General features: G+C 50.3%; 1 protein-coding gene and 1 pseudogene across 1 annotated transcript in view; one reads left to right on the top strand and one right to left on the bottom strand.

The window, feature by feature from the left end:
* The window catches only part of CSMD2 (CUB and Sushi multiple domains 2), a 661,952-nt gene that overhangs the window by 304,071 nt on the left and 332,043 nt on the right, over positions 1 to 25,838 (top strand). The window contains exon 6 of the mRNA XM_032640663.1: positions 14,770 to 14,882. Coding sequence (XP_032496554.1) covers positions 14,770 to 14,882 — 113 coding nt within the window. The remainder of the gene's footprint in view (positions 1 to 14,769; positions 14,883 to 25,838) is intronic.
* Positions 22,918 to 24,445, bottom strand: LOC116757574 (annotated as a pseudogene).

Here is a 25,838-nt window from a genome sequence, read left to right as displayed (position 1 = left end):
TTTATACTTTCAGTTCATTCACTCGCTCACTCACCACTCACGTGCACACGTGTGCTCGCACGCACACACACATTTCAACCAGTAGCTGAGTTGCTGGAGCATCGCGGCTGCTGCCTTAATGGCCATCGATAAGCAGTGTTGGAGGGATGGATACGTCTCAGGATTGGTGGTGGTAGGAGGCATCTGAAGTTTCCTGGAAGCCAGACCGGTGGGGAAGACATGGTCATAAACAGGACTAGGCTCTTTGGCATGGACCTCATGCCAAGAAATGTTACTCAATCAGATGTGACCATGATAGTTTAATACAAATGATGATAATGCTTTAGGTAGATCACCTCCAGAAGCCTAGAGAGAGAGAGATTAATTTGTCCAGGGCAGATGAGAAACGCTGGATTGGCTCCTGGAACAAACACTGGGGAACGTTAGCAGAAAAACTGGGGAAATGTGAGTAAAGTCTTCCATTGAGCTAATGGTACAGTACCAACGTTGATTTCTTAGTTTTGATACATGGACCGTGGTCATGTAAGATGCTAATATTAGGGGAAGCTGGGGGAGGGGTACACAGGAAATTTCTGTACTGTCTTTGCAGCTGTTCTCATTTCACAGCAATGAGTGGCGGAGCCGGGCCTCAAACTCAGGTTGGTTTGACTCCAAAGTCTATGTGTTTAGCCTCTCCTGAGCGTCTAGGAACTTCCTTGGGGCCAGGGAGAAGGGGAAGCTGGCAAGGAACAAAGCCAAATACTGCAGGAGGAGAGCAGGTGGAAAGAGAGAAGGTGTCTAAATCTCAACACTTACTGGGTTCTGGGGAGACTTTTCCCATCTGGGTTGATCCTGATTCCAGATGCATCTGGTGAAGTTATCCCCAGGTCATAGGATGCCCCGAGTTCAGCATGTAGACTGACCTGGATGGCCCACTGAACCCCTCGGCAGGTACACACAGAGCCTGGGTCCACTCTCATGGGCAGAGGCTAGCCAAAGCCAAGTACGGGGTCAGCACCTAGCCCAGTGGGCTAGTGAACAGGTGGACAGGAAATGGGACAGATGATCGGGTGTAAGAATGGGGTCAGCATGCGGGGGACCAGGCATACGTGTTTACCTTTGGCAGGTTTACCTTCGGCAGGGGGGGAGAGGATGAGAGCTAGAGCAAGACCACCTCTGAGGAGATAACCCCCACAGCCAGCTGTGGGTACCCCTCACGGGCCTTGACAAAGCCCCTCCCTGACACCACAGACTGGGAAGAGCGGCCCCTGATCTTTCTGTCCAAACCCCTGCCTCTTTCAACCACAGTGGACATCTTTTATCTGCCTGGCACCCCTCCCTTCTTTCGAGCCCATTCCTTCTTTGGGAGAACTGTCCCCAAAACCAGTCATGGAGCTCTAGTAGGGGCCCATGCCCTCGGCCCCAGGTGTGGACACAACCCCAGCTAGACTAATCAGAGGCTCCCCGCGAGCTTTTCCTAATTGAACCCAAGGGAAGAGATCTTCGTTTTCTCTCTGGAGGTGAAGCTGGGAGAGTGAATCAGGGAGCCTCTAGCAGCACCTCTAGCAGCACCGTCTGCAGTAGCGAGGATGAAGCCAGAGACAGAGCACAGCACAGACGGACCCCGAGACGGGGGCCTGCGGCATCTGAGTCCCTGGGTCTATCATCCCTGGGGCCAGCTACATTGTGACTATGGCAGCAGGTAATTTCTTCTCTGCTCCACGCCGATTTACTCAGGATTTCCGCCACTTGAAACCACGAATATAAGACGTTAACTTAGATGTGCTGGGGGTGAGTGATATGAGACAGGAACTCTCCCCTCCCCCATTTCCAAGTCTCCCTTCCCGTCTCTCTCCTCTCCCCTCTGCTTGTGTTGGCTCCACCACGCTAACGGCTGGGTCTCTGGTGCGTTGTTCAGGTAGCGTACAGACAGCACTGGCACGTGGTGGGCCCTCCATAACAGCGAATGCTTCTTGAGCACTTGCTATGTGCCAAGCCCTGTACTCAGAGCTTGTAAACCCACTCTCTCGCGTAAACCTCCTAGAGCTCTATGAGGTGCGTGCTGTTGTTATCCATATTAAATACATGGGGAGACCGAGGTGCAAAGCAGGCCAGTTACCTGCCCAAAGTGGGACAGCTGGGAAGTGTAGAGCCGAGACTTGAACCTAGGCAGGTGCCTTCCAGGGCCCATGTGCTTAATCTCCGCCCCAAACTGCTTTGGATTCAGTAAATGTTAGATCCTTTGCCCACGAGTTTCCCTTGCTGCGCGGAGCTCTGACGTGACCAAGAATGATGGCTGCTGTGTCTTAAAGCCTCAGCAGGAGTTTCTGAGCATCCCTGCAGCACCTTGAATCATCATAGTCACACTGTGAGATGCACACTGGGGCAAGAGAGGCTCAGAGAGGGAAAGCAGCCTCCCCAGGTCACAGAGCCCATGGGTGTGAAGGCAGGATGGGAATCCGGCTCCATCTGACTGTACGATAGCTTCCTCACTGACCTTAGCAACCCCGATCCCTGAGACGGTTTAACCCATCCATTCTCCAGCCGCCTGGGAGGTTCACTTCCTCAGCCAGGGCTTCAGAGCTGCTGAACCGTCAGGCGGGGGCCGGCTAGCTGCCTCCTGGAGGGGGAGGGGGAACGTTGAGGATGCTCAGACTCAGAATGGCAGTGGAGTGGCAGGCAAAGGCTGGCGTGGGAGGCTCCTCGATAAGCCATCTGCAAACATTTCCTCTGGATAAGAAGTATTATCCAGATTTAATCCCCAGGGGCCTCTGCAAGGCATACATTGCCACCCTCCCTGGAATGGGGGCAGGTCCCTTCTCCGATTCCTGTTACAGTGACAGGTGGAAACTGGGCAAGGCTGAGTAAGCACGAGCCAGTGGAGGCCAGGCTGGGGCTGCCTGAGGGCGGGAAGGAAGGTGGCTGCCAAGTGTACTGGCTGTGCTGGATGCCGCAGAGTGCCCTGCCCTTTCACCCCTGCACTGTGCTCTCACCAGAGTGGATGCAGGCATCCTTATTTCCCCAGGGAAGTGAGGCCACACTATTCTGGGGTCTCTGGAGGCTAGGGTTCAAGGCACTGATAAGATCCCATCTCCTCTCTTCTCAGACCTAAGCAAGGGAGTAAAATAGTTCACATCTGTGAGATACCTAATGTGTCAGGCACAGTCCTGGATGCGTTATATGCAAGAGCACAGAATCCCATTGCACAGATGAAGAAACCGAGGCTCAGAGAATTCGTAGTACATGCCCACATTTCACAACTAGATAGCAGTCAAGCCCAGATTCAAATACAGGCCTGTCTGATTTTAGAGACCTGGCCTTTAACCCTGACCTTCTTAAACCTATTGCCTCTGTAGGAGAACAAGACAGGTGATGAACCAGACAGGTGGTGTCTCCACCTAGACAGAGACCTGAGCCAGTAAGGGAAGAGGGTCCAAGTGGTGTGTGAGCACACCTTGGTCACGGGACTCCTAAGGCCGGCACCCTGTTCCTGGGTGAAGCCTGGTGGGGGTAGGCTTGGACATCTTCAGGCATGGGGACCATCAGGTCTGCAGGCTGGATCTCAGGTCTAATCTATGGCAACAGACACTCGGGCTGGGGGCAGGGAACGGCCAGCTGAGGGCCCAGCAGCTGGTCAGGACCCAGACTGCTCTTAGATTCTGTCCCAGTCAGACTGGAGCGGGACCTGGAGGAGGACGAGTGATGGGGTGGGGGGCAGGAGCAGAGGTGGGAGACATGATGCGGGGACACCCTTTCCCCAAATCTCCTGTGGGAGAGCTAGGCCTGTGAGGCCTTCTGTCAGTCACTGTGCGCGCACGGTCCCGTTAGCTGATTGGCCCAGCTTGGGTCACGTGGCCACCCCACTCCATTCAGCTGTGGCCTAGTGTCACGAGGCTGCCCCTTCCCAGAGCTGTGTGTCGAGGGAGGGAGACTGATCTTCAGAGGCTTCTAGCACTCAGAAAAGAGTAGAACTGCCTGATAGTTAGACCTGGAGACAGAAGAAGAGAGAGTTGGGCATGCCCTGAAAGGCTGTGGGGAAACCACCACAAGCCCCCTGCCCAGAGCTTGGCCCCCAGCGCCGGTGCCCATCTCCAGACCCAACCCCATTCACTTTAGCATCATGGGCACGGTCTCTCCACAGAGGCAGGACACCCCTCACCCAGCAGCCCTGCCCGGTGAGTAGCTGAGCTGGGAGTGGAAGGAACCAACGCCCCAAGCCACTCCCCAGACCTTCCCACTGTGTTTCCCCCAACTCACAGCCCCAGGACATCGTGATAACACTCTCATCCCGACAGCAAACACAGCCAGGAGCTCTGTCCCCCAGCCCTCCTGGGCTCAGACACACGCCCTCCAGGGAGCAGAGCGTCTGGAGGACAAGCGCGTACCTGATGTAGTTTGTGTGGGTTCCCTGGAGCTCACAATTAGCGGAGCAGGGAAGAACGATGATAATTTGTTGAGTTTATTGAGTTGCTTCTGGGACAGAGGGAACATTTGCCCACGTTGATTATCAGACTCCACCGTTGCTGCACTGAGGCCACGTCACCATGAGAAGAGTTTCCCCAGAAGGTGCCAGCAGCTGCCCAGAACATGGGGAACAGAGTGAGGGCTGAGGGCCCAAGGGGCTGGGGCTGCACGTCTTCACGGGAGACCAGGATGGAACCCCGTGTGGCCTCCGAGCCCCTCCCCGCTGTCCCCAGGCTTCCCTGCTCACCTGCCTTTTCCTCTGCTCTCCCCACGTATGCCCTCTGCTTCCTCCCGCAGGACCTCATGCATCCGTTCATTTATTTCAGCGTTCCTTCTCCCCGTGAGCAGTATTTCTCGAGCCTTTCCCGTGTGTCAGACACTCACAAGGTACTGAGGGAAGAACCAAACAAGAAAGGAACAGCTCCGGTCTTCAGGGAGCTCGCGGTTTGGTGGGGAAGCACATCCCTGCGCGATGCGTGATGAGACAAGCACTGGGATGGACCAAGTGTAAGGACTCTTTGCAAGAGAAAAGGAGGTACCAGGGAGAAGCCCACCTGCCTTCCGGGAGCCAGTGGCTGTGAGACGACACAGGATGGATGAAAAGGAAGTCGCTAGAAGAAGGGTGGGGTGGGTCAAAGTGGACAGGGAGAGTTTGGCTGGGAGGTGAGTTCTTGATCTTCAGAAACATGCAGAACACACCTTGACTGACCATGTGTCCATAATGCTGGAGCTGGGATTTGTGCAGAGCCAGGCAGCCGACCTGGAAAGCCTCTGAAATGCTCAAATATGATGTTAAGACTGGCTGTTTCCCACTCTTCTGATCTCAAAGGTCTGATCTCAAAGATCATCATTAGAAAAGATGCCCCACTGTTGAAAGCAAGACACTGTCGTTTGCATGTTCGCTCATTCATTCATTCATTCATTCATTCACAAAGCATGTGTCATAAAAGTGCTTTAACCATCTCCCCCCACGCAGCTCCCTGGAGTAGCTGGCACTCCCAGGCTTGATGGATCCTCCTGCCCGAGGCCCTGTGGCCCTCAGCGCTGGCTGCCTGCGGGCTGCCTCCTTCCCCCACCCCCAATGCCTGTGCACTCCGTGCTCCCACCAGCTGAGCCTTGCACTTTCTGAGAATCAGATGGGTTCATTGCCAACTCTCTCAATACCAGTCATACTTGTTATTATAATTATGTGACTTATTAAACATCACATAAACTGATGAAATATGAGTGTGAAAGGAAGTATAGTTGCATGTCTGGAAACTCAATTGAATGCTTTGACGTGGTTCCATGAAGGAGATGCTCTGAAAAGAATTGCTTCCTAAATATTAGGTGTGAGTGAGTGAGAGAATGGCATGCCACTGAGCTGTTTCCCTCTGGGCGGGGGCCAGGTGTGTCTTGCCCACTGATGCATCCCCAGTGCCTAGCACAATGCTTGGCACATCGCAGGTGCTCCATAATCATGTTGGCCGGAGGAGCTGTGGCAGAATTGGAAATGGTGAGCGATGCATTATTGGTGGAGTTTACGCAAGATAGACAATGCAGAGAAGAAACCCACGGTCAAAGGAAAGACCTTGCTCCTGAGTTACATGGACTGGCCAGAAAAAAAAACCATGCCCCTCCAAGTGTTTTCACATTATAATGAAGTGTTTAAGCTATGAGTGTATCCTTTTATCATTCCCCACTTAGAAATTATTTTTTACCAACCGACTGCATCATGGGAAAGGCTTCTACGTTTGGCGTCTGTAAAGGGGAAGGTAAAGATTTTCAGCTTTGCAGGTTATAGTTACTGTCACAACTACTCAGCTCCGCCTTTGTAACCTGAAAGCAGACGATATGTAAATGAACGAGCGTGGTGGTGACCCAGTGAAACTTTACTGACAAAAGAGACAGCTCACCGTGGTTTGCCAAGCCCGGTTCTATGGAACTGATTTGTTTCTGTGTGCCAGGCACTGTGCTGTTGCTGGACACACAGAGACAAAGAAAATTCTGTCCCCGCGTGTATGGAGCTCGCCTTCGAGTCAGGGAGGTGGTCATCAGGTCAAAAGATGATTAAAGCCTACTGTGCCCAGTACAGCCGTGGGGCATGTCCAAGGTGCAGAGTGGACACATGGAGGGCACTGCTCCTCCCACAGGGGCAGGGAGAGGGAGAGGTGGAGGAAAGGAGGCATTTTGTTAGGTTCATGGAATCAGTGATATTTTCCCAGGTAGCCAGGTCGGGCGGCAGGAAAAGGCATTCCAGGCAGAGGGAATAGCATATGCAAAGGCGTGGAGACATGAAAGTGCCTGTCACTGGACAGGGAAGACATGAAAAAGCTTAGACTTTATCCTGGAGCCAGTGGTCCTTTGCTGCTGGGTTTCCAGCAAGGCAGTGACTTGAGCACATGCCCGCACAGAGTATGGAAGATGGATGGAGGCCAAGGGCAGATCAGAAGGCTGTCTCTGTGGCGCGGGTGAGGAACGTTGCGGTCGTGCAGTAAAGACCATGTGGCCACAGTTGGCCACGGGAGCGAAGGAATGTAAGGAGTTAAGAATGATGCCTTGGTGTGGTGGCTGGGAGGAGAGCGCACATCATGGGGAGAGAGGACGCTGACAAGCAGGAATGACGGGGGAGGGGAAGCTTTTTTTTTTACATCTTTATTGGAGTATAATTGCTTTACAATGATGTGTTAGTTTCTGCTTTATAACAAAGTGAATCAGTTATACATATACATATGTTCCCATATCTCTTCCCTCTTGTGTCTCCCTCCCTCCCACCCTCCCTATCCCACCCCTCTAGGTGGTCACAAAGCACCGAGCTGATCTCCCTGTGCTATGCGGCTGCTTCCCACTGGCTAGCTACCTTACGTCTGTTAGTGTATATATGTCCATGCCTCTCCCTCGCTTTGTCACAGCTTACCCTTCCCCCTCCCCATATCCTCAAGCCCATTCTCTAGTAGGTCTGTGTCTTTATTCCTATCTTACCCCTAGGTTCTTCATGACTTTTTTTTTCTTAAATTCCATATATATGTGTTAGCATACGGTATTTGTCTTTCTCTTTCTGACTTACTTCACTCTGTATGACAGACTCTAGGTCCATCCACCTCATTACAAATAGCTCAATTTTGTTTCTTTTTATGGCTGAGTAATATTCTGTTGTATATATGTGCCATTTTACCTTACTTTATTTTATTTTCTTTTATCCTCTACCTTCCTTCCTTCCTTCCTTCCTTCCTTCCTTCCTTCCTTCCTTCCTTCCTTCCTTCCTTCCTCCCTCCCTCCTTCCCTCCCTCCCTTCCTTCCTTCCTTCCTTCCTTCCTTTCTTTCTTTCTTCTTTTTCTCCCTTTATTCTGAGCCATGTGGATGAAAGGCTCTTGGTGCTGCAACCAGGAGTCAGTGCTGTGCCTCTGAGGTGGGAGAGCCAACTTCAGGACACTGGTCCACAAGAGACCTCCCAGATCCACAAAATATCAAACAGTGAAAATCTCCCGGAGATCTCCATCTCAACACCAGCACCCAGCTTCACTCAACGACCAGCAAGCTACAGTGCTGGACACCCTATGCCAAACAACTAGCAAGACAGGAACACAACCCCACCCATTAGCACAGAGGCTGCCTAAAATCATAATAAGTCCACAGACACCCCAAAACACACCACCAGACGTGGACCTGCCCACCAGAAAGACAAGATCCAGCCTCATCCACCAGAACACAGGCACTAGTCCCCTCCACCAGGAAGCCTACACAACCCACTGAACCAACCTTAGCCACTGGGGACAGACATCAAAAACAACGGGAAATACAAACCTGCAGCCCGCAAAAAGGAGACCCCAAACACAGTAAGATAAGCAAAATGAAAAGACAGAAAAACACAGAGCAAATGAAGGAGCAAGATAAAAACCCACCAGACCTAACAAATGAAGAGGAAATAGGCAGTCTACCTGAAAAAGAATTCAGAATAATGATAGTAAAGATGATCCAAAATCTTGGAAATAGAATGGACAAAATGCAAGAAACATTTAACAAGGACCTAGAAGAACTAAAGAGGAAACAAGCAATGATGAACAACACAATAAATGAAATTGAAAATTCTCTAGATGGGATCAATAGCAGAATAACTGAGGCAGAAGAACAGATAAGTGACCTGGAAGATAAAATAGTGGAAATAACTACTGCAGAGCAGAATAAAGAAAAAAAAATGAAAAGAACTGAGGACAGTCTCAGAGACCTCTGGGACAACATTAAACGTACCAACATTCGAATGATAGGGATTCCAGAAGAAGAAGAGGGGAAGCTTTGGTTTGTTCAGAGCATAGAAAACAACCCCCAGAACATACAGTTAGGTAGCCACGAGTTGAATCTTTGTAGGGTAGCTCAGACCTCTCAGAACTGCCTCAGTACCTGGGGTGGGCAGGCACTGCTGGGAACCAGAACCTCGGGAAGCCAAAGGGCCTCTTTCCAAAGATAAGTCTAGAGGCCGGGGTGCTCCAGCAGCCCACAGCCAAAAGGGACTTGCACTCACCCCAGACATTCACCCAGTTCCTGGAAAATATGTAACATCACAGGTTTGTCTTGGGAAAAGTGTTTTCCTCGATAGAGCAAGAGTCCTAGGCGTTTGGCTAAAGAAAAACGGATACGGAAATCATTTGTGATGAGACTGGGTGTCAGGGCTGAGTCAATAAAGGCTCACTTCAAGGGTGAAAGGAAGCTTGGGAGGGGGAACAGGAGTCAGCCTCCAACAAGGGCCTCGGTGTCCTTTGGTGCCACCACCAAGACATTTCCAGAAGGCTTCCCCTGGTTGCATCATGGTGTTCTCTCCATTCCCCAGCGGAGAGAGCAGACAGCAGGTGGAAAGGGCAGAGGGCTTGGGAGTGGGGTGGCAAGCACCTCCTGTATGTCACTTTCTCCCCGGCCGGGTGGGTCGGGGGTGGAGTGGTGGTTTATGCTTGGCCCTGGAAGATTCTTCAAGCCTGAATCAGATCCAGGCTGTGCACATAACTTGGTTAAGAGATAAAGCCCACAGAAGGTGTTCTGGGAGGACAGAAGCCAGAGGCTATCGACCGAGAAGCTGCACAGAGAAGGAGACGGTGAAGCCGAACCTTGTAGATGACAGGCTTTGCAGAAACTGTTGTATCTAGGGAACCACAGTGGGCGTGGTAGCCACCGGCAGGCAGAGTACCTTGTACAGAGTATGTGCTTGGTGAGTAAATGAATGGATGAAAGTTGCCCTGAGGATGTCCATTTTCAGGGATGCTGAGATTTAAACCAAGATCTCCTAATATTACTCCCTCTCGGTTTAAAATTAGGCAGCAATTCCTTGCAGATCACCATTGTCGTCTTGTGGGGTGTGTCTCTCAGCACCCCAACATCGTGACTGTACGAGAAGCTTCTTAAGAAGAAATGCTATCCACACAGTCTGCTCTGAGCTCTCCTATTACTGCAAGCAGAGCTTAGAGCTTTCTGCAGAGGAACTGAAAGCCACTTTTTCCAGAATCAACTACATGCATTAAAGAGAGTGATTTTTTTTTTTTTATTCTCCCCAAGCCAGATTCCATTAAGGAAGCCCCATTTAATGGAAGTCAATTTACCAAAAAGAAAAAAGAATTGAGCATAATTGCTTAAATACATTTTATGTTGTACTGCCGCAGCAATTTCCTGGGTGAACTTGGAATTCCCCAGACCCCCCATAGTGAAGTTAATATGGACAGAAATATTTGAAGGGGAGAATCTCTCTTTGTGTTTCTCTTCTTTAATTATGATTCTAACACGGAGCAAAATTAAAGAGGATCCTGGGAGGAGGCGGAGGGAGGGAAAGTAAAGGAACAGGATGGAATTCAGCCTAAACTGTTCCACTGCCTTCCCCGAGTACAGAGGCTCTATCTAGCATGAGTGGGATGGTTTGGGTTTGAATCGCACTTCTGCCACTTAATAGCTGTGTGACCTTGTGCAAGTTTCTTAACCTCTCTGTGCAGCCAGGTGGTGCAAGGGGAAAAGGCATTATGAGCGTGCAAAGGCAGAGAAGCACTAAAAAGCAGTGTGTGTTCCAGTTCACATAGGTCTTCTGTTTGATTAGAGAATGGGGTATGTGTGTGTGTGTCTGTCTGCAAGTCTGTGTGACGTGTTCAGAGAGGGAAAGCAGGCAAAAGTCAGACCAGGAAGGCTTCACTGGGAAGGTGGCATTTGGCCAAGGGCTTTGAGAAAGTGAGAGGGTGAGCCAGGTGGCTGTCTGGGAGAAGACCTAGCCAGCAGGCAAAGAAACTGTCAAGTGTAAAGACCCCGAGGCAGGAGCGGTCCTGGCCAGTTTTTTGGGTTTTTTTTTTTTTTTGCGGTATGCAGGCCTCTCACTGCTGTGGCCTCTCCCTTTGCGGAGCACAGACTCCGGATGCGCAGGCTCATGGGCCCAGCCGCTCTGCAGCATGTGGGATCTTCCCGGACCGGGGCACGAACCCGTGTCCCCCGCATCGGCAGGCGGACTCTCAACCACTGCGCCACCAGGGAAGCCCAATCCTGGCCAGTTTTGAACAGCATGGAGACCCATGTGGCTGGAGCGTAAAGCATAAGTAGAGGAGGAGACATGAGAGGTGAAGACACGCTGGCTTTTTTAAGGCTTGTAGACCCTGGTATGGTCTTTGACTCTAAGGATTAGAGCCACTGAAGATTTGTTTTTAATTAACTCTATTAAGGTATAATTTACATAAAATTACCCATTTTATTTATTTGTTTATTTTTCTGCGTTGGGTCTTGGCTGCTGCGCACGGGCGAGCGGGGGCTGCTCTTTGTTGTGGCTCGCAGTCTTATCATTGCGGTGGCTTCTGTTGTTGCAGAGCTCGGGCTCTAGGCAGTGCGGGCTTCAGTAGTTGTGGCACACGGGCTTAGTCGCTCCACGGCATGTGGGATCTTCCCGGACCAGGGCTCGAGCCCATGTCCCCTGCATTGGCAGGCGGATTCTTAACCATTGCACCACCAGGGAAGTCCCTAAAATTACCCATTTTAAATGTACAGTTCTGGGGGCTTTGACAAATGTGTATATGCCATATCACCACCATCTCATTCAAGATATAGAACATTTTCGTCACCCCAGAAGGTTCCCCTGTACCCCTTCCCAGGCAATCCCCACCTGGACCTCTCACCCCCAGCTTTGGCAGCCACTGTGCTTTCTCTCACTGTAGATCGGTCTTTTCCAGAGTTTCATAAAAAGGGATTCGCACAGTATATACTCTTTTATCACTCAGCGTAATGCTTCTGAGAATCATTCATGTTGTTGTGTGCATCAGTAGTTTGTTCTTTTTATTGGAGAGTTTTGCGTGAGGCATGATACCATCGCAATGGCAGTGTTTAATGTGATGATTCCAACGTTTAAGCCTCCCATTCTCTGACAGATGCCAAGAAAACTCTCAAATGTGCATTTATGTCCAAGGAGGCAGGAGTAGTGCAGAGTAAAGATGCACAGGGCCCTGAGTTTAAGCCTTGGGAATGAACAATTATCATCAGGATTCCTGGGAGCAGGTGAAGGTGTGGGAGAAATGGGAGGCAGGGGATGTCCCTTCGGGCTCCTCCAGCTGTACCATTGGGGATTAATGCAGATCCCAGGGCTGGAGAATACCGACTTTCTGACTTGCGGTTACAACCTTGATCATTACTCTCTTCCTGCTCTTGGGACCCCAGCATCCTCCCCTCATTCCATCCTGCAGTGAACAGCCTTTGGTTCTGAATTATTCATGTAACTTCTCCCTATTTCTACCTCCCTTATGTAAATAGCCTCCAGGCTTTGTCATTGAGATAGAATTGAATTTGGCCTGGGGAAGAAAAAACCCACAATACTGTTTGTGGCTCCTTAGAAAACTTAAATGACTCTGCCTGTAATAAAGTATTTTAAATGGGGTCTGGTGAAATACAGTAATTGGTTTCTGTAATAGCTCCTACCATAGCAATATGGGTGATATTCCTGGAGGTTGGTGTATGTCAGCATTTTCATTATAGTAAAAACTCAGTTTTGCAGGGTGAGAAGCTCCTTGGTTAGTTCCTTTGTCTAATACGCATTTATGGAGACCCACCATGCTGGATCTCTTCCTTTCACCCCTCCAGATCATCTCCCCTCCCTTGTCTACCCTGTTCCATGCTTAGGAAGACTTACTTGTGAGACTGCATCCATATGCTCCCTTGCCCTCTGGCTTCCAATTGGGCTACATCGACAGAAGCATCAGCAGTACATTGGAGGAGGGGAGGGGAGGGAGGAGAGTGTGTCTTTCTCCCTCCTTGTGGGATTTTCACAAACTGGCTGTCGTCTCCACTGACTGAAGATCTGGGTCCTGCATGGTGGCCCTTTCTATGCTACCCTCTCCTTCAGGGATAACCATGTCCTCTCCAGGCCTGTGAGTGGAAACCAGACCCCTGTTAACAGCCTCCGGATACTGCCCCATCCCTGGTGGTGACGAGGCCATTCATTCAACTGGAATTATTCTCATATGACCGAGCCATCTGTTTTCTGCTGGAATCCTGACACACCTACTTTGTATCGAGCATTGTGTTAGGTGCTTAGTACAGAGATGAAGAATAAAGGTGATGGAGAATAACATAGCAGCTGCCATTTACCAAGAGCTTTCTATTTTCCAGAGACCGTGCTTAAGTCTTTTTTGTGTATTATCTCATTCAATCCCGGCAGCCCTTTGAGAGAGGGATTACTATCTTCATTTTACAGATGAAGTTACAGAGAATTTAAGTAATTTTCATAAGATAACACAGCCGATCCCTCTAGAGTCCCAGCTTCTCCCCTCCCCCACCCACCCACCAGTCTGCACCGCCCTCTTTGAGGCATTATCCCAGGGAGACACACACCTAGATAAATGAATTATAATTTTAATAACATGCTGTGGCATGACAGAGGAGGGGAAAGGAAAATTATGTTTATTGAGCTAATATGTGTCAGATACTGGGCTAGGTTCTTTGCCCGTAAGGCCTCTCACGTACTCCCACAGACTCTCCGGGCCAGTATTTTTCCTCCATTTTCAGAAAGATCAACTAACTGGTCCCAGGTCACACTGGTAGGAAGCGGTGAAGCCTGGATCTGAACCCAAGTCCGTGTGGCTTCAGAGCCAAGGAGAATAGGAAAGGCCTTCCTGGGGACATGGTATCTGAGGGCATCCCGAAGTGTCTCAAGTGATACGGCTGGAGCAGGAGAGAGGGTTACGCGCGGGTACATTCCAGGCAGAAAAGGCAAAGGCATAGAAAAGGAGAAAGCTTGGAATGCTTCGATGTAAGCAGGGTGTCCAGGCGGGGTGGGAGCGATGGTGCCAAAGGGGATACATCAGGAGGTTTGGTCCCTGATTCAGACGCAGGTTGGAGGAGCGGAGAGACACTGGGCATCGGCCCGCTGGAGGCTCTGGGGTTGAGGAGAGAAGGGCGAGGGGCTCCTGGGGTGCAGGACAGCGAGCAGAGCGACGAGGGGCATCCGGGGCTTCGCCTGGGTGTGGCAGAGGGGCCAGCACTGAGCGGAGTCCCGTTCAAGCAGGGGACAGTGCGGAAAGTTTGGAAAGCCGGTCTTGCGTGGGCACCGGGGAGCCATGGAAGGTTCTTGATCTCTGAGCAACTCTAGGAGGAAAGATCTGATTGACCTGAAAGCTGGCTCAGGACACAGCTGGTCGAGAGGCTGGGGCAGTGCCTGGCGACGGTCGGGGATATCCGGGTTTCCCAGCCACTGAGCCGGACTGGCTGAAAGCAGACAAGGCTAATCTAAGGGTGGAGAGGTGGCCCAGCAGTGGGGGCTGGCCTCCTGTGGAGGAGCAGAGACAGGGGCAGGAGCCAGAGAAGACCCAGCGCCTAGTTAGTGACCCCCAAACAGGCTCTCACACCTGGGAAGGGCCGTGCTGCCTGTAGTGGCTGCCTGAGCCCTTTCTCCTGACTCCTTCGCGTCCCTGAGGGGCTGGCTCGGGGTAGCTGAACCTCTGCCGGAGAGCTGGGCTGGTCCCCTGCTTGGGGCTGGACCTTTGCGGGGAATCTGGATCTCTGCTGGGGGTGGGTATGTGGACATCTGCTGGGGTGACGGGCCTCTGCTGGGAGGGCTGGACCTCTCTCCTGGGCAGCTAGACCTCTGCTGAAAGTGGAGAAATAGGCCTCTGTTCCAGGCCTGAAGGATCGCCCCCTCCTCTCAGCAACTCAGCAGTGGGAAGAGCCCCTGGGGGAACCAGCTCCAGCAGCCCAGGCTGCAGGCTACTGGTGGGCGGCCGGGCCAGCACGGCCTTCCCTTCTGCCAGGCCTGGGAGGAGGCCCCAGCACACATGGGCAGTGGGGAGACTCCCGGGTGCCCGGTCTCAGGCAGCTGTGGTCCCTGACCCCGTCTTCCTGTCCCCACAGGTTCACCGGAGCCAGCCTCCCGGCCCCCGTCATCAGCAGTAAAAACTGGCTACGGCTGCACTTCACGTCGGACGGCAACCACCGGCAGCGCGGCTTCAGCGCCCAGTACCAAGGTAGGCGGGGCCGGGCTGCCCTGCTTCCTCGGGGGGGTGGGGGGCGGCAGAGATGATGCCTGGGGCCATCTTGTCCCCGGACTGGGTCCGGTGTGTCTTCAGGGTACAGTTGCCTCTGCTGTCCTGCTCTCATTTGCAGAGTCAGAGGTCTGCATATCTGCGTGTCTACATGTGCCGTTGCGGTCTGGTGTCCAAGGGAGGACACTTCTCAAATTGTGCAGAATGCTGTACCCTGAGCTGCCCGTCTTCAGGCCAGGCAAATCATACTAGTTTATGCCAAGGGCCTCCTGAGAGCCGGGCACTGTGCTAGGCGCTTGGTCAGCGTCATCTCACTTAATCTTCATCGTTACCCTGTGAAGTAAACACCGTCACCATCCCCATTTGATGGACGAGAGAGCTGAGGCCCAGAGAAATGAAGGCAGTTTCCCAAGACCATCTGAACTCCTGCCTTTTGAATCCAGAGCCCACCCACTTAACCGGCAGAGTTTAGCCTACCCTGGTATAAAGTGGGAGAGCTGCCCGCATTTCAGCTCTTGTTCATTTCACGTAGAACACAGACGTTTGACAAACGATAGGCAAAACAGCTCTAGGGAGCTCTCTAGCTTAGGTGCTCACATCTGTGAAGAGCTGTCTGGTGGCAAGGGATCAGACCGAGAATGGCAGGTGGAAACTGCAGGTAAGCAGATTTCTGCTCCAATCGTGAAGAATTTCCTAACCCCGAGAGCCGCCCATAAAAATGAGTGGGTTGACCGCGAGGCAGGGAGCTCTCCACGCCTAGAGGAGATCCCCAAATCCAATGGATGGGTGGGAGTAGATGACAGCATTCATTTTCAACCTTGAGTTTGTTCAAAGTACACAAAATTTATCCAGAGAGATAAACACCAAGGGTTGGCTTCAGAGTTGCTCATTAAGCCATTACTATCACCAGTTACAAACTGACGTTGGTTCTAGTTGATTCAATGTGAACTTGTATTGCACACCCTTTAAGCAGAAGGCCCTATATAAGACCCTGGGGGATAGAGTGGGCTGTGTTGTGAGTGAGAGAGTGTGGTATATTGGTGTGCGTAGGACAGAGGCCTGATGGAAGAGTGAGCTGTGATCACCACCTCACCGCCGAGGGGCGGGAGGGAGCAGTGACTCCAGTGGAGGAGATCCTGGCAGCTCGTCCCTCCAAGCCTCACCTCGGAGGCTCTGAGCACACTGCCCACCCGGGAGGTGGCACCGGCAGAGCGGGGCCCCCCAGGGCCAGGCTTTCAGGCTGGACACTGGGATAAAAGCAGCACTGAGAGTAGAAGCATTACCTGTAAAATCTGAATCTTTTATGAATAACCTCATTTCCTTAGCCTTGGGTAGCAGGAGTCCCTTGAAATATGTTTAAAAATAAACAGGAAACCAACCTGGTCTGACGAGCCTGGCTCCGAGAGCTTTCCTGGATACATTCTTTCTGCCGCTGAGGTTGGGCCTCTGCGGGAGTGAAGCACCTCTCTGGATCTTTATGTTGTGTCTTCCAAACTAGGAAAGAAGAGATGAATGTTATTGTTTCATCTGATTAAATAGGTACCAGGTGTTTCTAATATTTCAAGTTTCTGAGGGCCCATTTGTCACGGTCATACATTAGGGTTTTCTGCCAATGAGGACCCAGGTCAGGCAGTCTCTAGGTCAGGGGCACACATCCATTGCACACCTACTGTGTACCAGGCCCTGTACTAGGCAGTGTATGCGTGTTGCCCCATTCGATCCTCCCCACAGCGCAGTGGCGAATATGTTTTTAATTTCCGTATTTCAGTTGAGGAAGCTGAGGTTCAGAGAGGTTGTGTAACTTGCCCAACACGCACAGATCACACAGCCTATACATGGTGAAGCTGGAATTCATTCGCAGCCCTATGTGAGTTTTTCTGCAAAATCACAGGGCCTTCTCACGGTGCTTTGGGTGCCTCGCTTTTCCTATTTGACTGGTATCTTTTAAACTTTGTTTTGTTAATCTCACCCCACCATAAAAAAATACATTTTCCGTCGCAACCCAGGACACACATATATATCTGCAGAGCTAAAAGGAAAATGTCACCAAGTGGTATTTACCCTTAGTAAGGGTGAGGCACCCTGAAAATTTCTTTTCCAATTTTTAATGTTAGTTGCAACCTCGAAATCAATTTCACAAGTCTGTAGCAGGGAACAACCCACAATCTGAAAAGCGGTTTTAGTTATGAACTTCTCAAAAGCAGGCCCTTTCTTATTCTCTCTCTGACTCCGCCCAAGACAGCCCAGAACAGGATTTGCACACTGGTGTGTGCCAGCGTGTCTCTCTGGGTTTCAAGAACTTGGCATGTATTACTTCATTCAGGCCTAACAGCAACTGTGTAAAGCAGGTACTACTACTAGCCCCGTTTTACAGGTGAGGAGCGAGAGTTGCAGAGAGGGGAGGTATCTGGCTCAAGGTCTCCTCGATAGAATGTCGGAGTCTGAGCGTGGACCCCAGCCGTGTTCATCTGGGTCTGGCATCCTAACATATTGCGCTGTATACTGGTTGTGTTCATACATGATTCTCCCCTGTGAACTTTCTCTCGTGTTTTCCAGACTCAGGGTATACAGTGCAAGGGTCTACAATAATCATTTGGAAGCTCAGTTGGTAGCTTTATAATGCAGGGTTTCTCAGCTTCTGCACAACTCACATCGTGGCCTGGATGATCCTCTGTTGTGGGAACCTGCCCCACGCACTGCAGGATGTTTAGCGGCATCCCTGGCCTCTACCCACTAGATGCTAGATGCCAGCAACGCCCCCCCCCACACACACACACACGACAACCAAAAAGTCTCTAGACTTTGCCAAATGTCCCCTGAGTGCAAAATCACCCCCGAATGAGAAACATTGCTCTAAAGGAGGGAAAACTTTGGAACCACTAAAGACCATTCTAAGTTTTGCTACTTGCAAGTTCAGTCCCAAAGAGTAGCAGAGAGAGCTTTCAGCCAGGGGTCTAGTAGGAGACGGGAGCATACTTACTGCATGGCTTTAACTGAAGAAGGTTTAGTGAAGGGTCCCATTACAGAGGTAAAGGTGAGATTAAAGGAAACCCCAGAGGGTTTCTTTTTAATGAGATTACCCGGAGAATGAACGACAGAGAGACCGTTACCACAGTAGAGAAAGGGCCAGGGGACAGAGGAGCAAGAGCCAGAGCCATTGAAGGGGGGCCGCCCGGCACAGCTGAGCCTGACCACTGCCAAACTATAGTGCAGGAGGGGGCCCAGGAATCTGTCACCAGTGCAGGAAGAGGGACCTGGAAATATCACCAGTGCAGAAGGAGGGGGCCTGGGAGTCAGTAACCAGTGCAGAAGAGGGGGCCTGGGAATCAGTATCCAGTGCAGGAGGGGGGCCCGGGAGTCAGTAAACAGTGCAGGAGACGGGGGCCCGGGAATCTGTCACCAGTGCAAGAGGAGGGCGCCTGGGAACCAGTAACCAGTGCAGAAGGAGGGGGCCTGGGAGTCAGTAACCAGTGCAAGAGGAGGGGGCCTGGGAATCAGTAACCAGTGCAGAAGAGGGGGCCTGGGAATCAGTATCCAGTGCAGGAGGGGGGCCCAGGAGTCAGTAACCAGTGCAGGAGGGGGGCCCAGGAGTCAGTAACCAGTGCAGGAGGGGGGCCCAGGAGTCAGTAACCAGTGCAGGAGAAGGGGGCCCGGGAATCTGTCACCAGTGCAAGAGGAGGGGGCCTGGGAATCAGTAACCAGTGCAGGAGGAGGGGGCCCCAGGAATCTGTAACCAGATCTTGCCCATCTCCCTCCCTCACATCTGCTGTGCCTCCCATCTGCCAACCCAATAGGAAACCAGCAACAAGAGAACAGTCTGCTCTATGCCCTGGGAGACTGACCAGTTTGACCAGTGGGCCCCCTTGTTCCGTAGCCGTCCACAGGGGTCTGGCTCTGGGGGCACAGAGCAGGGGGGAGAAGTTTAAAGAATGGACCTGGGGAGTCATCAGCACGGGATCAGCTTCACCCGCACTCAGCTTTATGGCATTAGAGTCTCAAGGGATGTAGGGCGCTTCAGAGCCAACAATTACCAACTCCTGATTATATCGATGGATGTTTTGTCCCAGAGAAACAAAAAATAAAATTAAAATTAAATAAATCTAACTAACCTACAACACAGCACATTCCATTCCTGTCTCAATCCAATCAGAATTTAGGGCTGTTCATAGCCAGGCACAATTTTAACCAATACCACACGGTATCAGAGGATCTGAGTTCTAGGCTTGCTTTGCCGGGAGCTGGCTGTCGGAAGGTGGGCAATTGTATTTCATTTAACAAGCGTGTCCCATGTGACACTACCACGTGACAGCACAGAAAGATGAACACAACGAGACCAGTCTCTGCTCTCAAGGAGAGCACGTTCAAGAGAGGAACAGACATGAATCTACAACTTCTCTGCCACATGAGAAGAGCTATAGTTGAGGCCTGATGAAGGGTTCTAGGACTGGAGATAAAGAAGCACTTCGTTTTGCTGGACACACTTAAGGAGAGCCGAAAAAGGGCAGTGACTTCAGTGTGAGTCTCAGAAAGATGCCAGACAGACAGTGGAAAGGAGCATTCCAGGTAGAGCTGAAGCGAGGTTGCGTGAAAGTGCTAAGTCTAAGGAACCACAAGTATCTGTGTGTGTCTGGAGCACAGGTCAGCAAACTATAGCCTGCAGGCCAGACCTCGCGCTCTGTCTGTTTTCATATGGTTCTTGAGCTAATAATGGGTTTTACATGTTTAAATAGTTGGAGGAAAAAAATCAGAAGAAGAAGAATATTTCATAGCACATAAAAATTACATGAAATTCAAATTTCAGTGTCCATAAGTAAAGATTTCTTGGAACTCAGTTACACTCATTCATAGATTGTCTACAACTGCTTCAGTGCTACCGGAGTTGGGTAGTTTGCACCTGAGACGATGGGCCACAGCCTAGTATATTTACTTACAGACCTTTTACAGAAAACATTTGCCGACCTAGAGCGAAGTCTGCAGTCCAAAGCAGTAGGGGGCTTCCCTTGTGGTGCAGTGGTTGAGAGTCCGCCTGCCGATGCAGGGGACACGGGTTCGTGCCCCGGTCCGGGAGGATCCCACATGCCGTGGAGCAGCTGGGCCCGTGAGCCATGGCCGCTGAGCCTGCGCGTCCAGAGCCTGTGCTCCGCAATGGGAGAGGCCGCAACAGTGAGAGGCCCACGTACAGCAAAAACAAACAAACAAACAACAAGGAAAAAAAAAACAAAGCAGTGAGGGGTAGCGGGGTCATGAGGCCGGAAGGAGAGGTGGGGGGTCTCGTCGTAAAAAGCTGCAGTAAAGCTGGGCTTGGTTCCATGGTGATGAGAGGTGATCAGAAGTTTTAACAAGAGGGAAGGTGTGATCATGTTTTCATTCTAGAAAAATCTTTGCTCTAGAATGAAACTAGTGGGGGACAGTTAAGAGTTCTGGAGAATGAGGATGATGAGGATCCAGAGTTTAGGCAGAGGCGGTGGAGAGGGAGAGGGGCAGACAGACCAGAAGGGACCTTTCCATGGCAAACCTCCCTGGACTCAGGACTCGTCAGATTTGGGAGTGAGGGGTGATGGGGAAAGCAGATGAATGCGTCAGGGGTGAATCTTAGGTTTCTAGCTTGAGTAAGTGAGTGTAAAAAAAAAAAAAAAAAAGTACTATTCACCAAGGTAGCCTCTGGCACAGGGAGGTGGGGGATGGATTTTGCTTGAGACACATTGATTCTGGGACATCAGGGGTTGAGAGACTATCTAATAAGTACTTGGCTATTCTGTCCATCTGTAGCTCAGAGAAGAAAGGTCTAGTCTAGAGATAAAGGCAAAGTAGAGGCGGAGGCCGCCAATCCCCTCTTAGGGCACGAGTCCTCCCCATGTGTGTAATATGGGCCCAAGAGAGTGAGCTTTTAAAGTGGGTTCCTTGGAGGCCAAGGGGTTCTCCCAGCAGCTGTTTTGCTAGGGGCTGAGCAGGTGGGATTTCCACCCCAGCTTCAACCAGAGAATTCTCTCTTTGACCTATTTGTAGCAGGCATTTACCTAAGCAGATTAAAAGAGGTTCCTGTACCTGGCAACCCCAGGACTTGAGGTTCTATAAGGTTCCTTCCGGTTTGGGAAGGCCACTGAGGTTGTATAATCAATCCCTCTGTCTCCAAGCGAGGAGTATTTCCAGTCCTTCTCAGAGTGTTAATTGCTTTCTTGGTTGTTCCGCTTTTATTTTTTTAAGCCTAAAGGGATGACAGTGAGAAGAGCCTTTTTTTAAATGCCCACAGTGGCCAATGATCACAAAGGGTGAGGGGCTTCCCCGGCAGGAAGGATAGCACCCCTCATTATTGCTTTCCTCTTCTGTAGAGGGAATAATATTAACCCCACAGGGCTACTGGAAATTAAAGGAGCTCCTGGTAAAATATTGGACACGTAGCAGTCACTCAAGAAATGGAAACTTGAAGCTTCCTACCCCATCAGTCACCTTGACCCCCTGTTTGTTGTATGGGAAACCCTTGTGCAGTGAGAGCGAGCTGCCCGCTCTGGCTCCTTCTCACACGTGTTCCCTTTGCTGCCACTCTGACCTCACGATCATCTTCTAGTGTCCGTCCCTCCCTTCAGCCAGATCCCAGCCTGGCCCCGCTGTCCCTTCTTACTGCCTGTCTTGTCAAGTCAACCCTGGTGACCAGGAGACTGGAAGATATTCTGCTTTCTAGAAGTCCTGTGCTGAGTCTCAATTGTCTGCCAAATAAACTTTTCCATTTGAGAACAATTTGCATTTACTGAGATGCTTGAGGCTTTTTACGGTAACAAGCTGAAGCTTCTGTTTTTCACATGAACATGTTGCGTTCTTACTTGTGATCGATCCACAGTCCTGGGCCAGAGCAAAAATGCCTCAGGTGTCCCATGGCTCAAGCTCTGACTCATCTGTCCTATTCTTGGCAGCCCTCTGAGCTGCCAGACCCTTACCAGCCTCATTTCCAGGTTTGGGCCTCTGGGGGCCTCAGCACAAGTCTCAGGAGCCCAGGGCCGGGTACCTACAAAGCCAAGCTCCTGAATTCAATCAAGAGGGAGCCTGGACTTCCCTGGCAGGCCAGTGGTTAAGACTTCACCTTCCAACGCAGGGTTCGATCCCTGGTCGGGGAGCTAAGATCACGCCTCACGGCCAAAAAACCAAAACGTAAAACAGAAGCAATATTGTAACAAATTCAATAAAAACTTTAAAAAATGGTACACATAAAAAAAAAAATCTTAAAAAAAAAAAAGTGGGCCTGAACTGAAAAGTGAGCGTGAACACATACGTGATGCCCCTCACCTCACCAGGCTTCAAGTGTAACCCCTTCCTTTTGCCAGAAATTAATTCAAAGCACATATTCTGTAACAGTGGGTCATTCATCCACTCCGTCATCAAACCCTTATTGGAAACCTTCTATCTGCCTGGCTCTGTGTCAGTCCCGGGATGCAGACATAGGAGCTCATGAGGCAAATGGCTAGAAGCAGACCTGCTGTTCCCGTGTAATGAGGGCTTCAGCAGAGGTCCGAATGAAGCCTGGAGAGGGCACTGGCTACTCCCTGAGACGTAGACAGAGAGGCAGAGAAGAAGTAACCTCTGAGTGAGACCTTCCAACAAGAGGTAGCCGAGCAGAAAAGAGGAGAAAGGATGTTCCATGGAGAGAGGAAAGTGTTGCAAAGGCAACTGAAACCAATAAACTGATGGCCATAGAGATTCCCTTAAACATTCTTCTTCCGGTCGTCTCCTCCAGCTGACTTCTGGGAAGCTGTTCATGAAGACCGCTGCACAGCCCATTATTAATTGCAAAGCATGTCTCTATTCTTTCTCAAATTCTTTTCCCATTTAGGTTATTACAGAGTGTTTAGCAGAGTTCCCTGTGCTATACAGTAGGGTTAGGGTTAGGGTTATAACTGAATCAGTGTGCGGTACACCTGAAACTGACACAACACTGTTAATCAACTATATTCCAATATAAAATAAAAAATATTTTAAATAGCTCCTAGGAATTAGAACATGGGCCACCCCCTATGCTGCCCCCCATCTACCATGCCAGGGTCCTCCTCTCCTTTAGCAATTCCAGCGGCACAGCGAGTTTTGCTGTGGTTAACCGAAAAACTGCACCAGCATCTCCCAGCAGAGCACTACTTACCATCTGAGTTGGGTTGACGATTCCTTTTGCCACCATATTTTAAAAATTGCCCAGCATGGTGCATAACCAGCTTCAGAGGAAGTTTGCAAAAATTTCTCAACTATCCGTTATCCTTCAACACCTGCATTCTTAGCAACGGTCATTGCCAGAGTTTTGAGTGTTCTTTGAATGATTTCTGTACCAATTTTTTGCTCTTCATTTAGCTGGATCAGTGAATCCAAGCCTGGAACGCACTGAAGCAAAGCATCCAGGTGACTCTTTTGTCAACAGCAGCTCTTGTGGCATTCAGAGCATCTGGGACTATTTTTTTTTTCATCGTCTTCCACGTCACCTGTCCTAGCAATCTTCAGCAGAGTTACTCCATCTGAAGTTTTGCCAGATGTTCGTTTAGTTTTTCTTTTTCATGGTCACTAACAGTAACATTCTAACTGCTCAGTGATTTCTTAACTATGTTTCTCAATTTCAATATTGTTGCCTTTTCCTTGCAAGAATGTGGCATCACCTTTGGTCACAATAACCTCTCCAGTTTTTCCTAGGTCATGAAGCAAAACCTCTTAAAGATTGAGGGTCCAGCTCACTTTTCCAAATACCACACCATCAGCAGCATCAGCCTTGTTGGGTTCATTCTGTGACACCGAAACCTGGAGCTTGGGCTCTTATAACCCAAAAGCCAATTTTCATCCTATTCCAATTGAGTGTACTGAGGGCATTTTCAACAGTTATAACCAAAGACTTTCACTGGGCATTGGCAATTTCAAGAGTGGATACCAGAAACCATCAGTATCCTGGAATCCCCGTTTCTGCACTTGTGATGTATTATTCAAGCAGAGAGATATGTAATCTTAGTCAACTTTTGTGCCTTCAGTTCCTGATTCATCATACAGTGTTTTCCTGTCCTCTATTGTAAGCACACCCTTTGAATCTTTGTGGTTACATCAGAAATGATGTTGCTGATTTCTGTCTCCATTTTTAGACATTGTGGCAAACTGAGCAGTCTCTTCGGGGTTTAGCACAGGTTTGGGCTGCTTCCTTAGTTCAGCAGTTATAGCGTCAACACACAGCCTCGCACCATTCCTGGTTTCCGCCGGATTAGCACCTTTGCTAATCTTCTTGAAGCCTTCCATGGCAATCAAGAGTGCCAGTGCAGTAGCAGTGGTGGTGCCACTCCAGCCTCTTCATTTGTGTCGGCAGCATCCCGATCTAGTCTGGTGTGATAGTTTTATATTTATCCTTTAAGTCAGTTGACCTGGCAACAGATACCTCATCTTTTGTTACTCTGAGGCATCTTCAGCTCTGTTCTGTAATCACTGTTCTTCTCCGTAGTAAGGGCTTCCCCATCTGCTAGAAGGTCTACAGCTTGAAGCATTGGGTCTTAGGCATCTGCACCGAATTTTATATCTTTGGCATGAATCTCAGTGAGATGAGGATCCGGTGCGCCAGAACCTGGCTTTGTCCAGCAAAAGGCAGTGAGTAATAAAAGCCTTTCTGCAGGGCTGGTGACCAAGGCAGGGAGGCAGGTCCTCAATGACAAGGGAAGGGCAGAGTGCAGGATGCACACCCAAGTTTGCAAAGTGGCAATCAGATTGCCATTTTTAAAAGATGACTGTCTGCAACATTTTTTAAGATGGGCCAGAGACAGTGAATCGGTGAACCAAAACCAAGCAAAAAACAGGATGAGTTTAGGGCAGGAACGGCTTAGAACACTGAAAGAAGGATACACACTGGAGAAATTTTCTGAGGCTGAATGAACTGGATTTGGTGTGGATGTGGATGTGGGAGGACATGAAGGGATGGTCCAGCCAGCAGGACAGCCAGGTGATGGGGAAAGGCGAGTGATCAGGCTGAGAGCAGGGGCTCACTGTTGTGGAGGGAAGTCTGAATCCACTGGGATGAGAAGAAGCCATAGGTTCCATGCACTTCTCGGTCCCCAGAGCCATGGAGGCAGGTTAGGCCCCCCTCTCCTGTCTCCTCCACTAACAGGTCCTTGTCTCCCACTAGCTCGGCCCAATAACTGATGCTGCCGACTACAGAGGCATTTGTATCGCCAGATTCTTCCAGCTAAATGTGTACCGTGTGTTCCGCTAACCTTTACAACAGTGGGGAAATGTCTTGTAATTAACCAGAATATAAAGGATGAACGGAGCAGCCTGGCAGTCTCTGTTAGTCATTATCATTCAGAGGAGATCAGTGTACCTGCTTAGATTTCCGTCAACCAGTTAAAGCCAGCACTTTTCTCTTGGGAGTCCTGACTTTGTTCACATACAGTACAAACACATGTATAAGTGTGATTTGTATGTAAAGGTTTGTAGCCATACATACACAGGGGCGTAAATGTGTTCTTGTGGGTGCACTGGTTGTACACACAGATGTGCATGCGTGCATGGATGTGTGGCGTGCATATGTGCGCCGGGGGTGTGCATTCAAGTGTAGCCAGGACCAAGGAGCCAGCCCCAGGCTACACTTTTTCTCCACTGCGCCAGTAATTACAGAATCCTCTTTAGAGGCGAGCGCTTCAGTGTAATACCATAGGTGCTACGCTAGTGGGCGCTCCGTGAATGAATGTTCAAACAAGAACAAATACACCTCAGAAATTCTCCAGGTCCTTGCTGTTTTGCCCTTGCTTTCTGCTTAGTTCTGTTAGCAGTGCGCTGTGGAGACCTAGAGAGAGAAGTACCCTTGTTCTCTGACCCTTCACACCAGGTCTGCCCTGGTCTGTCCAGCTAGTTCTTCTACAAGCTCATTTCAAGGCTGATTTCCCATGGTGCTCCATCTTCCATGGTCACCCACCACACACTTGGTAAGACGAAGACAAA

This window comes from Phocoena sinus, chromosome 1, assembly GCF_008692025.1.
Source record: "Phocoena sinus isolate mPhoSin1 chromosome 1, mPhoSin1.pri, whole genome shotgun sequence".
Lineage (NCBI taxonomy): Eukaryota > Metazoa > Chordata > Mammalia > Artiodactyla > Phocoenidae > Phocoena > Phocoena sinus.
The sequence above is the reverse complement of the archived record's forward strand: the minus strand, read 5'-3'. Positions and strand labels throughout refer to the sequence as shown.